The sequence below is a fragment of the Pelmatolapia mariae genome, linkage group LG20 (assembly GCF_036321145.2).
Source record: "Pelmatolapia mariae isolate MD_Pm_ZW linkage group LG20, Pm_UMD_F_2, whole genome shotgun sequence".
In the NCBI taxonomy this organism is placed as follows: Eukaryota; Metazoa; Chordata; class Actinopteri; order Cichliformes; family Cichlidae; genus Pelmatolapia; species Pelmatolapia mariae.
Genome location: NC_086244.1, coordinates 44,594,738 through 44,610,200, shown reverse-complemented (window position 1 = coordinate 44,610,200; position 15,463 = coordinate 44,594,738). Strand labels below are relative to the sequence as shown.

The window sequence follows — 15,463 nt, the reverse complement described above, 5'->3', positions numbered from 1 at the left end:
AAGGTTAAATAAATTAAAATATAAAGAGATTTTAAAGCCCAGCTCTGATTTGGAGCCCCACTCCACTCTAAATTGGATAAGAGAAAGAAAATAGTGTGTCAGACATGGGAGACCTGATTCTGAGGCATTCTTCTCATGCAGATGAAAAATTCTTTTCCACCTCCTCTCACTTTATCTAAACCTTGTCATCCCCCCCCCCCCCTTTTTTTTTTAAAGAAAGCTTCTTCTGTCCATTGTTGAAGTGCTTTCACTAGCCCCACCAGATAGACTTGCTCTGCAACATAGCTGCTGAAATCCTGCATGTTGTTGACCGGTCACCACGTAGAGCTTATCCGGTCTTTAAGTCTGACGTCACTCTAGCCATGTCTGGGCTCAAACTCTACTGCAGGTCCATAAATCAAACTATCACTGTGGCATCACAGAGTTGAAAAACTGTCTAAAGTCTTTCATCTGTAATAAAATGATCAGTGTTGCTGCTCTATCAGGTGTAACAATTGAGTTTAACATCCAGGCATCCATGAAAACGGAATTTATGACATTTAACTGAGTTAGAAATTAGCAGGAAGTTAGCTCGCTAGCTTCCATCTAAATACAATATAGCATGTCCTGACTGAGATTTCTGACAAATTCAAACATACAGCTCTGCTATCACTTCCAACATAAATGAAGACAGAAAACTAAACAGCAGTGACGTTTGTAGGGTTACTGAAGTTGGGCTAGCTGGTATATAATGATGTGCTACGTGACCGCTAGCTACACAGCTATGTGAGCATAATTTAAACACGCTAACTTTTTTCTACTCGATAAAAGTTAACGTGAGGATTCTCGATGGTCAGAAACAAATGCAATCGAATAGCAGGATGCTGTAAATGGACCAAACTTCAGTCAGGAGAACAACTGAGATAATCCATCCACAATACGAGGTTAGTCATTAATATACTGCTGCATGGGCTGGGCTGTAGCTACATCGAACGGGTTTAAAAACTGAGCTTTAAAATGATTAGAGGTAATAAAGGCCGAGGCAGGCCGACAGTGATCACTGACTGTTTTTAGGAGCTTTTTGAGATTAAATAGAAGAAAATACAAAACAGTAAACATGTTAACAACACAAAAGCCATATTAAACACAGACTACTTTAGGCCCGGAAGCAGGATTCGTCATGTCACCATTTAAAGACCGGATAGTGCTCATGCCAGGTTGCCTCAGAGGAATGCTCTACTGTGATTGGTTCGTACATTATGGGTATGCTGGTCAAAGAAATGGATTACCAGAGAACCAAAACTACAGCTGAGCACTTAATCAATAACACAGAAATTATAAATTAGTCTGATCAACATGAAACCATGAAAAATTGTTTCATAATCTGCATCTAGTCACGATTCACAAGGCTGAGCACACCCTGGACCGGCCAGTCTATCACAGGGCTAACACATAACTGACAGAGGTCTCTGTCCTCTCCCTGTCAGATACTGTGCCCCATTTCATGAAATGTTGGTAAACTGAAACCTCGTGGTGTAGCGCTGTAATTTGAGGGGATCATCCATCCATCCACCCCCGAGTCATTCTAACTACCAGAAACCTCGAAGCACAGGCCGAGGGGGCGGTGTGGCAGCAATTTTTCACACCAGCCTATTAATTAATGAAAGACCAAGACAGACTTTTAATTCATTTGAAAGCCTGATGCTTAGCCTCGTCCACCCCAGCTGTAAAACTCAGAAACCAGTCTTACTTGTTATCATCTATCGTCCACCTGGGTCTTACACAGAGTCTCTGTCGGATTTCTCAGAATTTTTATCTGATTTAGTGCTCAGCTCAGATAAAATCATTATTGTGGGTGATTTTAACATCCATGTAGATGCTAAAAATGACAGCCTCAACATGGCATTTAATCTGTTATTAGACTCAATTGGCTTCTGTCAAAATGTAAAAGAACCCACCCACCACTTTAATCACACTCTAGATCTTGTTTTAACATATGGCATAGAAACGGAACATTTAACAGTGTTTCCTGAAAACCCTCTCCTGTCTGATCATTTGCTGATAACATTTACATTTACAATAATTGATTACACAGCAGTGGAGAGTAGACTTTATCACAGTAGATGTCTTTCTGAAAGCGCTGTAACTAAGTTTAAGAATATAATCCACCCACTGTTATCATCTTCAATGCCCTGAACCAACAAAGAGCAGAGCAGCTATCTGAACACTACCCCAACAGAGGTCGATTATCTTGTTCATAGTTTTACCTCCTCACTACATACGACTCTGGATACTGTAGCTCCTGTGAAAACTAAGGCCTCAAATCAGAAGTACCTGACTCCGTGGTATAATTCTCAAACACGTAGCCTAAAGCAGATAACTCGTAAGCTGGAGAGGAAATGGCATGTCACAAATTTAGAGGATCATCATTTAGCCTGGACAAATAGTTTGTTGCTCTATAAGAAAGCCCTCCACAAAGCAAGAACATCTTACTATTCTGTCATGAACTGGCTGTGTGGAGGCAGATGAGGACCCAAACACAAAACTCACAGAGACAAAAGCTGAACTCAAAATTGCTGCTTTATTGCAGATCTTACAAAGTAACAGAACTAAGCTGGGTAAACTAAACTGAGGACCGAGGAAACACAGAAAGGCACACAGGTTCGGGGAGGAGACATTGACGACGCGACACTGAACTGAGGGAGACGTGCACATAAATACACAGAGGGTTAACGAGGGAAGAGGGAGCACACGGGGAACACAGCTGACACAGATAATCATAACAAGACACGGCAGGAGTAAACATAACACCGACGGGAGACTGTCAAAGTAAAACAGGAAGTACACAGAGGTGCAGACAAGAGGAGAGGGAGAGACAGGAGAGCACGGGGAGAGCACAGGCATAGCGGGCTGGGGAAACATGAAATAAAACACGAGGGGAGACGAGGGTTCACAGATACAGAGGGGCAAGCAGAGGGTAACCAAAAGGAACATCATAACTGAACGACCTAGGAACCAATTCATAAATAAAGAGCAAAATACAAAACACGCAAAAACTAAGAATACTGGGCCAACATGGCCCAGGATCATGACACTATTCATCACTGATTGAAGAAAATAAGAACAACCCCAGGTTTCTCTTCAGCACTGTAGCCAGGCTGACAAAAAGTCACAGCTCTGTTGAGCCAACCAATTGATTCTCCAATTGATCTTTCTGAGTTAACTTCAATAATTACTTCCTCCAAACCATCAGCGTGTCTTTTAGACCCCATTCCTACAAAACTGCTCAAAGAAGTCCTGCCATTAATTAATGCTTCAATCTTAAATATGATCAACCTATCTCTAATAATTGGCTATGTACCACAGGCCTTCAAGCTGGCTGTAGTTAAGCCTTTACTCAAAAAGCATCTCTAGACCCAGCAGTCTTAGCTAATTATAGGCCAATCTCCAACATTCCTTTCATATCAAACATCCTTGAAAGAGTAGTTGTCAAACAGCTAACAGATCATCTGCAGAGGAATGGCTTATTTGAAGAGTTTCAGTCAGGTTTCAGAGCTCATCACAGCACAGAAACAGCTTTAGTGAAGGTTACAAATGATCTTCTTATGGCCTCTGACAGTGGACTCATCTCTGTGCTTGTCCTGCTAGACCTCGGTGCAGCGTTCGATACTGTCGACCATAATATTCTATTAGAGCGATTAGAGCACGCTGTAGGTATTACAGGTACTGCACTGCAGTGGTTTGTATCATATCTATCTAATAGACTCCAATTTGTGCATGTAAATGGAGAGTCCTCTTCACACACTGAGGTTAATTATGGTGTTCCACAGGGTTCAGTGCTAGGACCAATTCTGTTTACATTATACATGCTTCCCTTAGGCAGTATCATTAGAAGACATAGCATACATTTTCACTGCTATGCAGATGACACCCAGTTCTATCTGTCCATGAAGCCAGATAACACACACCAATTAGTTAAACTGCAGGAATGTCTTAAAGACATAAAGACCTGGATGGCCGCTAACTTTCTGCTTCTTAATTCAGATCAAACTGAGGTTATTGTACTCGGCCCTGAAAATCTTAGAAATATGGTATCTAACCAGATTCTTACTCTAGATGACATTACCTTGGCCTCCAGTAACACTGTGAGGAACCTTGGAGTCATTTTTGACCAGGACATGTCCTTCAACGAACATATTAAACAAATATGTAAGACTGCTTTCTTCCATTTGTGCAACATCTCTAAAATTAGAAATATCCTGTCTCAGAATGACGCTGAAAAACTAGTTCATGTATTTATTACTTCCAGGCTTGACTACTGTAATTCATTATTATCAGGAAGTCCTAAAAACTCCCTGAAAAGCCTTCAGTTAATCCAAAATGCTGCAGCAAGAGTCCTGACAGGGACTAGAAAGAGAGAGCAGATTTCTCCTGTATTGGCTTCCCTTCATTGGCTCCCTGTTAAATCCAGAATTCAAAATCCTGCTCCTCACATACAAGGTCTTAAATAATCAGGCCCCATCTTATCTTAATGACCTTGTAGTACCATATCACCCTATTAGAGCACTTTGCTCTCACACTGATTAATAGGCTGGTGTGAAAAATTGCTGCCACACCGCCCCCTCGGCCTGTGCTTCGAGGTTTCTGGTAGTTAAAATGACTCGGGGGTGTTGATTCATTTAAATTAACATAATCATCCTGCTGCAACCCAGTTTTTGTAAGGCAGAGTAAATCGATTTGTTGATCAGTTATTACGTCATGTACTAACAGAGACTTGGAGGAGAGAGACCTAATATTTAATAATCCACATTTCACTGTTTTACTCTTTGGTTCAGATGTGGATACTGTATTGTTCTTTCTTTGTGATTTTTTTATGTTTAAATTGTTTTGTTGCTGGTTTTTAGTTTGTTTTTTGTCTGTTTGGGAGCTGACACGGTCTCAATGGAGATGGGTTTTTGGGGGGGTAGCAGGAGGAGAGAAGCTGCAGATAGGTGTGTAAGACTGCAACTCTGCTTCCTGGTCCCAACTCTGGATAGTCATATTTTAGGGGGTTTAATACATTTGTCCATATTTCTAGAAATGAGAGCAGCTCCATCCAAAGTGGGATGGATGCCGTCTCTCCTAACAAGACCAGGTTTCCTCCAGAAGGTTTGCCAGTTATCTAAGAAGCCCACATCGTTTCTGGGACACCACTCAGACATCCAGCAATTTAAGGAGAACATGCGGCTACACATGTCACTCCTGGTCTGAGTGGGGAGGGGACCAGAGAAAACTACAGAGTCCGACATTGTTTTGGCAAAGTTACACACCGATTCAATATTGATTTTAGTGACCTCTGATTGGCGTAACCAGGTGTCATTACTGCCGACGTGAATTATGATTTTACTGAGTTTAGTTTTAAATTGATATGCCATGGTGATCAGCACTGTTGCCTCACAGAAAAAAATGGTCCTGAGTTTGATTCCCCGACTTTCTTTGTAGAATTTGCATGCTCTCCCTGTGTTTGTGTGAGTTCTCTCTGGTTACTCTGGCTTCCTCCCACAGTCCAAAGACATGCAGTTATTGGGGTTAGATTAGTTTGTGAATTTAAATTCCCCACAGGTATGAATTTGTTGTGTTGTCTGTGTTAGCAGAGATATGAAATTGCGCAGGAAAATCTGACGTGCATGGCAAACTTCACCAACGATACTTAGGGAGGAATAAAAACACATCAGCCTTCGGCCATTTTGGATGAACGCTCACGCCCCCTAGAGAGCGTCAACTTTATTAACAGCCACACACATGTAAAACACACATCAAACATAAATAAACCCTTTGGCTGTCTCCATAATTGAGAGCACTTTCTCTCTTCATGTCAACAGTCTGTCTTTCTGTGTTAGGCCTGTGACAAACAGGTAGTAGCTGGGATAGAATCCACACCCCTACTAACCACTCACCAAACCACATGTGACCCTGACAAGGATAAGAAGAAGAGCACTGATGGATGAGTTTAAATTAAAAACCATTATTATTTTGCCAAGAGCAAAGAGAAAGATAGCTGCTATCTCCTTTCATTTTTCTTATGAGCATAGAGTCACAGATGGATCTGGTGTAGGGGCAAATTCCTCAAATCCCCACAATCTCTTCTCTTGCTTGGATTTCAGCATTCAGTAAAATCCACCAGATTTGTATTGCAATATTGTGTGGAAGGCTTAACAGTTTCATTTATTATGTAAACTACTGCACTAAACACACAACTGTATATATTCATACCACTAAGTGAACATGATAAGGTGATCAGTCTTGATGTTGTGTCCTGCTGACCATGACATTACTGAGTTTGTTCTCTGTGGTCTGTCCTTTTTAGAACACAGTATGGTATCTGGATCTTCTAACGGAGTCCTGCGACCCCTTCTCCTCGGTATACTTGTACTGGGAGTCTTCATGACTCTGTTTGTGATGTATTTTAAACCTCATACAAGCTGGTTATCAGTTCCTGTAGAGTCAGTGTCAGAACACGTGAAGAACCTCATCTCCACCAAGAGTGATAAGAATCCCACCATTGTGCTGATCTGGCTCTGGCCCTTTGGCATTAAGTTTGACCTCAGCGTCTGCAGCTCTCTCTTTGAAGTTGATAACTGCTTCCTCACAGCAGACAGGAACCTCTACAATAAGTCACATGGGGTCATCATCCATCACAGAGACATCAGGGGTGACCTGTCAAATCTGCCGCAGCTGCCGCGACCATTTTTCCAGAAGTGGATATGGATGAACTTTGAGTCACCGACAAATTCAGCAAAGCTGCCTGGAATAGAGAAGCTGTTCAATCTGACTCTCAGCTATCACCTGGATTCAAACATTTTAGCACCTTATGGTGCCGTGCTACCAGCAGCGGGAGAGGAGAATTTTGTACCACCCAGTAAAAACAAGCTGGTCTGCTGGATAGTGAGCCACTGGAACCCAGGGCATGTGCGAGTGAAATATTTCAATGAGCTGCAGAAACATGTTAAGGTTCATGCATATGGACGAGCATTTGGGAAGCACATTTCTGACAATGACTTCATGCCAACCATCACCAGCTGCAAGTTCTATCTGTCCTTTGAGAACTCCGTCCACAAGGATTACATTACTGAGAAACTATTCAACCCACTCTCAGTAGGAACAGTGCCAGTGGTTCTGGGCACGACCAGGCAGGACTATGAGAAGATTGTCCAGGGAGATGCCTTCATTCATGTCGATGACTTCAGCTCACCCACGGACCTGGCTGATTACCTGCTGCTTCTGGACAAGAATGAGGAAATGTACCTCAGGTACTTTGAGTGGAGGCGACACTTTAAAGTAAAGCAGTTCCTGTTTACGGCAGAACACGCATGCATGGCTTGTGATTATTTGCGTAAGCACAAAGAATACAAGGCATTCAATGACCTTGATACGTGGTTCTGGGGCAGCTAGAGAGTTAAAGGGCTGTGAGGGTCTTGTTACTTTGCGAGTGCTTTAAAAGTTTTGTCCTTGGGTTAACATGAAGGGTATTTTCTGTTCTGTCCTGAGCAGCTGAATGGTGTTTTTCTATTGCTTTAGAGGCCCAAAAAGATATATAGCTTGTTTGTTTTGTTTTGTTTTGAATTCTAGATGTACCAGTCCTGTTTGTGCCTTTTGAAATAATACAACCCCATTCACAATACAAGTTTGTTGTTTTAATATCAGCTATTCATGAAGTGGCCAGGTGGAGTGGAGGGGGCGACATAAACGTAAACATGATGAAGTCGCCCGTGCAGTATTTACTGACCTCCAATGTGAAATGGTTCGTTAGGATCATGTATATATTGTGTAATTTTTAAATTACATAGCTTTTCCTGTATTTTTGTCAGTTTGCATTTTCATTGCTAATCAGAATGGTACCTGCACATACTTAGTGTAGTGCAATCTGAAGAGTTCGATGTCTCAGTTCTGAGGCAGCTCAGTATCTGTAGATATCACGTTCAAATATGGTCAAAACAGTAAATTCAGCGAACAATACATTACAACTCAGCACTCAGCGTCTCTTAATACAGATTTCACGCAAGAGTACTGACAGTGACTAGAAAGAGAGAGCAGATTTCTCCTGTATTGGCTTCCCTTCATTGGCTCCCTGTTAAATCCAGAATTCAAAATCCTGCTCCTCACATACAAAGACTTTTTCTCTACTTTTAAGATTAGGCTTCAAACTTTCCTTTTTGCTAAATATATATAGTTAGGGCTGGGTGAGGTGACCCTGACTCCTCCCTTAGTTACGGGGTAATAGGTGTGGGCTGCTGGGAGATTCCCATGATGCATTGAGTACCAGAGACGTGCAGTAACGTGTTAAAAATAATCCACCTGAGAACAGTTGTGTTTTGCTAAATGTTGTGGTTAATTGTATGTGTCTGACCGTGTCAAGATAAAGATATGGACAAATGAGCAAATATTAATAAAGTGTAGTCCTTTCATTTTTTGTAACGAGATGCCTCATAATGTATCACATGACAAATCATGGCTGGACCATTAGCCCTAAGAACTTATACTGAGTAAAGCAAAATACAGCAAATTTGAAGTTTTACTTTAGTACAGGGAGAGGAGCTACAGAGAATGTGCCTTAGTAGTGTGGATTCCATGCAACTCTGGCTGGGAACCCCCACACATGCAACATATTTACTAGAGGTGTCCCACTGATTAATGCCCCACTACAACTGACATGTGGAACCTTAGTATTACAAAAATTCAATTTAAATAATATATTATATCTCAGCTACATACTCCTCCACTACACTTCTTAAAACTCCTTAAGTAAGGGTGTGCAACTGAGCATCATAAATAACAATTTGTAACTGTCAGTGATCTGCAATTTTACTCTCCATTGATACATGCAATAAGTGTCTCCCATCTTATTGGGAGAGTAAATAAAAGGAAGCTGGCGAGACCCCCTAATGTTTAGATGGAAAAGAAATCTTGAACAAACAATACAATGACAGCTACTACTTAATGAATGTTACCCTGAGCTTGAAACAATCAAACTGTGATCTCAAAATATATGTTAACATGTAACATGAAGCTCATCTAACATATGAACCAAGTAGTCCTCACAGAAATAAATTCCTGGCAAATCCACTGACCACACTGCCTGTTTGTATGTTCCTTTGTGTCATGTTTTGAATCAGTCTATTCACAGGGTTCACCATTAGGCCCACCCTTGTTCTAATCTGATCTATTGCATTACTTGGGGACACACTGCCAGGTTTCTTGAAGTTCCCAACCTCACTGGCTGGCTGACTTCCAGGATAACTGGTACTTAGTTGTGAATTTTCCTTAACAGGCACACTGCAAACCCTGCTGCCATCATCATCATCTACTTCAGCTGTGGGCAAAAGTTAGTGTCTATAGCATTTGTGGCCACTTGTGTTCCTCCCTTGGTGATAAGGCTCTGATCCTATTTCCCAAGGTTCTGTTAAACCTTTCAGTGTGGCCATGACCCATAGGGTGATAGGGCATTGTTCTTGAATTTTGTACACCAGATATCTGCAGCAATTCTTGAATCAACTTGCTCTCAAAACTGGCACCCCAATCTTATTTGGGGGAATCCATAGACACAAAAATATCTTCCTATAACTGATGTGAAACTTGTTTTGATCTGAACACTTGAAAGCGTGGGGCATCATTTTGAAGTGATCAGTCACTACTAAAACATCCGCACTCTTGCTTTTGTAGTCTTACGTGGGCCAGAAGTCCATGCACACAAACATAAGAGGGTTGGTAGTTTGAATACTTTCTCAAAGGGGCTCTTCCTTCATTGTCAAGTGTCTTATTGATAACATAGCGTTTGCAACACTGGAAATACTCACAGATATCATACTCCGTGTTGATCCAGAAAGATCTCTGCCTATCTAGATACAGAGTTCTGTTTTGGCCCTGATGGACAGCATCATCATGGACACTTGACAGGACTTGACTGACTAATGTGGAAGGAGTCACATACTGATGGTGCTTTTCTGCCAGCGAGCAGGTCTTTACTCACTCTACACAGAGTGAGTACGTTTTAATTTCTCCTACTATTTCATTGCCTTTATGCGACAGGTGAGCTCTTTGGCTGACTGATGGGTGGCGACCACGTACTATGACCAGAATGACTCGAGACAGTGTAACATCTCCTCTCGGCTCCTCCAGGAGCTCCTGAAGTGAGAAGACAGGTGAGGTGTTCTGGCCTAGTGAGGGAAGCCGATCTAGATCTTGAGCCAACCAGGAGATTAGAAGCAGCTGGCAGAGCGATCAAGCACAGGCGAGGTGACAGCTGCGCAGAGGAACTTATGGGTGGAAGGCTGTCCGAGCCACGCCCTCCCCGGAAGCGTGAACTTCCGTAAACAAACCCCGCGGCTGGGAGAGAGGAGAAACAGGGAAAGAACACACACCAAAATCCAGGTCGCCCGGGGAGGACTGTCCGACCGTGACATTTAGACAAGACAGTGGAGAGGAAGACAGGTAGTGTGCAATCAGTTATGATGGAAGAAAGTAGTTTAAACGATTGATGGAGAAGTACAAGAGAGGCTCTAATTTTACTAGCTGACTATGGCGAAGGGACTGTTTCTGTGAAGATGAAGTGAAGAACATCATCTCCTCCTCCATCCCAGACACCATAGATCCGCTCCAGTTCGCCTACCAACCCAACAGATCGTGCGAGCGTGTCAAGATACATTTCAATGCGTCTTGTACTTTTATAACTATGCATGTGACAAATATAGAATCTTGAATCTTGAATTTAGATCCAACATTTTTAAGAGAAATAACTGAATGTAAAAAATGGCAGCCCTCAGGCCAGGTTTAATTGATGTAGATATATGCATGTATTATGAAATATATATATCCCAGATAATTGTTATTCATCTAGTCATGGCAGACCCACCCCTTCCTCCCAAGTTAATTGCAGTCCAAAAGAACTAGTGGGGGTAGTTACAAACTCACAACAAGTGTGGGGTAAACCTGTCAGCCTGCACAGCCAGAGATGTGCTAGAATCTCGAAGAGCTAGAAGCTCTGCTTATGGAGAAACTCTTGGAGAAACTTTCTAAGCCTAACAAGGGACAGGTACTCGTGCCCAAATAACATGATATAACCCCACATACAGCCCAGTCATAATGTGAAACAAGTTAGTCTTGTCTAACTCTAACCCTCAAAGAGTCTCTCAGTCTTGTTCTCTAAAACCTGAAGAATTATGGATTTGATCAACTGGTCCCGTAATGAAATTGACACCTTCCTGGGCTTGGGAGAGCCCAACTGTCCTTTGGAGACGTTTGCTGCTGGTGTTCGGTCGTTTTCGTCGCGTCTCTGGTGATATTGTTGATGGAGGACACTGAGTGACATCTACCAATTCGGAACCATGATAACAGAGTTCTGGCTGATTGGAGCTGGCTCGGACCTGGCTTATGAAAGAACAAGAAGCGGCTACAACTGTTCAAAATCTCATAAGGCTGGCCGACATGACAGACGACGGGCAGGGCTGAGTACACAGACTGCGTGAACGCAATATGGATAAGATCTTGGAGAACAAGAACGGGAATTGAGAGAATTGGTGACCAGTGATGGACATTAGACCAACTGTAAAAATTGGATGCAGTTGTTTGCACTAAACCCAAACATTCACCATCTTCACTCATGCGGCTATTATTAAATTCCGTTCTTTTGAATTCTTTTGGCGACAGAGAAAGACTGGACTCAGAGTGGTCAAGCTCACAAAAATGATCTTTATTTTTACATTTCCGGAAATGGAGGCCTGAACACACAAACACACATGCTCAGGTCTGAAAGCATTAGAAGCTACATCCGTATATATATCTCTGCTATACGTCACACACACAGTTTCGATCACAACAACTCTGCTTAGTTTCACTTTCTGTCTGCACGCTTCCTGTTCTCTGCAAAAGCATGCAGTTTCCTGTCAGTATTTTTGGCTCAGATTCTACTCAGAGTTGGCCCTTTTTAGACTGGAAGCAAACTATATTAAAAACAAGTAACAATAAGCACTAAATAAGCACTAACAATATATTAATTTCGTGACACTATCCCACTGGCACCAGCTGAAGGCCTGCCAAGGTCGAAGCTGACTGGAACAGCAAAATTCTCTATTATAACAGGATTGTTGTCAGAACTCTTTTTCTGTCCTTCAAGGCCACCTGGGTCCACTGGAGACTGTTCACCTACACTTAACCGGGCGTGGTGACACCTCTCAGCTGAACACGGGATGCACACACACACACACACACACACACGCACACGCACGAAACATGTATACTGATACTGATACGCCCTCACTATCACCCTCACTCCCCCAAATCCAACGCCTTCTCCCATGCTTACCTCCGATATGGACAACGTATCAGCTGGAGGCACAATCGAAGATTCAGCTGTACACACTGGAACACTCTCCCATGTTGCTTCTTTGTGTTTTATTGTGATATGGTGTGTTGATATCTGTGCATTCCTGGATTATCGTTTTGTGTTACACATTTCACTGTTTTTTTTCCCTTTGCTACCTTTACCTCGGACATCATGTCTGACACTGTGGTCAGCAGCACAGGAGCAGCACAGGGAACTGTGCTGTCCCCTCTTCTCTTCACCCTGTACACCTCTGACTTCTGCTACAACTCTGAATTATGCCATATTCAGAAGTTTGCAGATGACACAGCCATCATGGGGTGTATCTGGGATAATCAGGAAGAGGAGTACAGAAGTCTGGTGAGGAACTTCGTCACATGGAGTCACACTAACCACCTGCAACTCAACACCTCAAAGACCAAGGAACTGGTTGTGGACTTCGGGAGGTCCAGAGAAGGGCCACTGCCGGTTCAGATAGAGGGGGAGGAGGTGGTCAACAAGTACAAGTACCTCAGGCTGTGGGTGGACAACAAACTGGACTGGTCATGCAACACAGAGCACCTGCATATAAAAGCCCAAAGCCGACTGTACTTCCTCAGGAGGCTGAGGTCTTTTAACATCTGCAGGAAGCTCCTGAGGATGTTTTACCAGTCAGTGGTTGCTGGAGTACTTTTCTATGCTGTGGTGTGCTGGGGGAGCAGCACAGCAAAGAAGGACTCATCCAGGCTGGGAAAAACTGATCAGGAAGGCTAGCTCTGTGGTCGGCATGAAGCTGGACACTCTGGTGTCAGTGGCAGAGAAAAGGACACTAAAAAAATTGCTGGACATTATGGACAATGCTGGGCATCCTCTGCACACAGCCATAAACAACCAGAGGAGTCTGTTCAGTGACAGGTTGCTTCTCCCAAAGACAAGAACCAACAGACTTAAAAACTCCTTTGTCCCACACGCCACCAAACTGTTTAACTCCTCTCTGGAGGGGAGAGGGAGGGGAAACAGGAGGACAAAGGAGGGGGGAACAACTAAACTGTAGTGCCTCTTCACTTCACTGTGCAATACTTTTTGTGCAATACTTTTTGTTAATAGTCAACAGTGCAATAGACTTCAATATTTGAAATGTGCAATTTCCCTTGTATTCTTATTCCTATTTATTCTACTTGCCTTGTATTCTTATTCCTTATTCCTATTTATTCTATTTATCCCTTTCGTATATTTTATTTATATATGTCTCTGTATTTATATATGTGTATATATATATAATATTCTGCTCACGTTCTGTAACTTCTGTCGGTGCTGTGCTTTTGGAAACCGAATTTCCCAGAGGAACCCACCCGAGGGATTAATAAAGTTTTATCTTATCTTATCTTATCGCCTGATCTGTCTCCCCAATGTGATGTGTATTGTATGTACGGTCGACAAGGTCTGTCATCTAGGTTGTGGGCAACTGAAAATGACAAATAAAGGCTATCTCATCATCAGTATTTAGTTAAAGACAGCATGGGACCAAATGCATCTAGCCAGCTTTCACAAACCTTTTCCTGAATTAAATGAATCGATGAATGGATGAAAGGTAAATAACTACAAACCTAAAGCCCCTAGTTCCCACACTGGAGTTCCCTGACACTGTGTGTTAATTGTACTGAGCTTGTGTCAACACTTGTAACAGGCTAAACTACCAGAGACATTGCATTGAATTATTGTTCCTGTCTTAATGATTTCAGCTGACTGGTTTCAGCTCAGATGTTCTGCTTATTCCTTTTAGTAGATCAAAACAGCTCGTGCTCTTTCTGCTTCCATTTTGATGGCAAGAAGAAGAAGAAGCAGAGGAATGCTTCAAAGAAGGGGCGTTCATTGTCTCAGTGAGCAGCGTGCCAATCATGGTCACACACTGCATGTGGTTTTAAAAGCCACGTCTGTTCACCGCAACAATCAAAAAAGTTTGAAATATGTATTGTTGTTGGGAGATGTGTAATATTAGTGCAATATTATTGAACATTGTTCAGTTCTGTTTTCTACTTTGATGACCACTTAGACCAGAGGTTCCCAAAGTGTGGGGTGCCGGTATGAACACCCCCCCCCCCCCCTTAAAAAAAAGAACGCTTGGACACTGCTAGCATAATGGACAGGTTGTTGACGCGGCTCTCAGACAAAGCAGAAGATGAAGCATCGCCAAATATGTTTCCAAACCAACTTTTTTCCAAGCCAAGCCAAAGACTAGAAAATATTGTGGCGTGTTGGAGGAGCAGCTAGTTTTCTCCCATCATGCCTTGGGACATGTGGTGCTGTTTAGATGTTCTTGGTTTATTGTTCATGGTTATGTTACTTTTAACTGTTACCTTAAATGTTGTGTTTATACTGCGGTACAAAGTCACTGACAGTTATTGTTTTATAGAAAGAATGCAGTACCATAAGTGAGTTCTGTTATGCTGTTATTGACCCAGTGTAGTGTAGCACCAGCAAGTGTTTCATAAAGAGCTCCCCCTACCAGCTTGGGGTAAAACAGCAAGCTCAATCTTTGTGTCGAGCTTCCTTGTTAAGATTTCTCTGCATGCCACAATATGATGAAGCATATCTTACGTTTGGCTTCACCTGCACAAGAGCCAAGGTAGGTCTCCCCGACAGAATCAGTTTCCGCTGTGTGGGGAGAAGGCGCCACCTCTTCCGAAGGAGAGGACTTTGTTAGGTCAGGTTGTCAGCGGAGCAGGAGTTTCCACTGACCCTGCGAAGCTGGCTGCTGTGAAGGACTGGCCCATTCCAGGCAACACTGCTGAGTTGCGGAGCTTCCTTGGCCTGGCATCATACTACCGGCGTTTCGTCAAGTACTACCATCGGAAACCCCCTGCACAGGCTCACACAGAAGGGCTGGGAGTTCCACTGAAGTGAGGACTGCGCTGTGGCGTTTGATCTTCTCCGATCTGCACTGGTTGAGGCGCTGGTGCTAGCCTACCCAGACCTGCAGCTTCCTTTTGTCGTGGACGCTGATGCCAGCAACATGGGTGTGGGGGCTGTACTATCACAGGAAGGCCCGGAGGGGGAGCGGGTCATCTCCTACTACAGCTGCTCACTCAGTTGACCAGAGAGGAACTATTGTGTCACCCGTTGAGAGCTGCTGGCCATCATCCTGGATCT

General features: G+C 43.0%; 1 protein-coding gene across 1 annotated transcript; it reads left to right on the top strand.

Moving 5' to 3' along the window:
• Nucleotides 1-6,333: 6,333 nt before the first annotated feature.
• LOC134619323 (4-galactosyl-N-acetylglucosaminide 3-alpha-L-fucosyltransferase 9-like) lies at nucleotides 6,334-7,410 on the top strand. Its single transcript, XM_063465083.1, has one exon. The coding sequence runs from the start codon at nucleotides 6,334-6,336 to the stop codon at nucleotides 7,408-7,410; it is 1,077 nt and encodes a 358-aa protein (XP_063321153.1).
• The last annotated feature ends 8,053 nt before the right edge of the window (nucleotides 7,411-15,463 follow it).

Bases quoted from the DNA above. Each gene is read 5' to 3' on its own strand.
- LOC134619323 (XM_063465083.1), top strand. From the start codon at position 6,334: ATGGTATCTGGATCTTCTAACGGAGTCCTGCGACCCCTTCTCCTCGGT.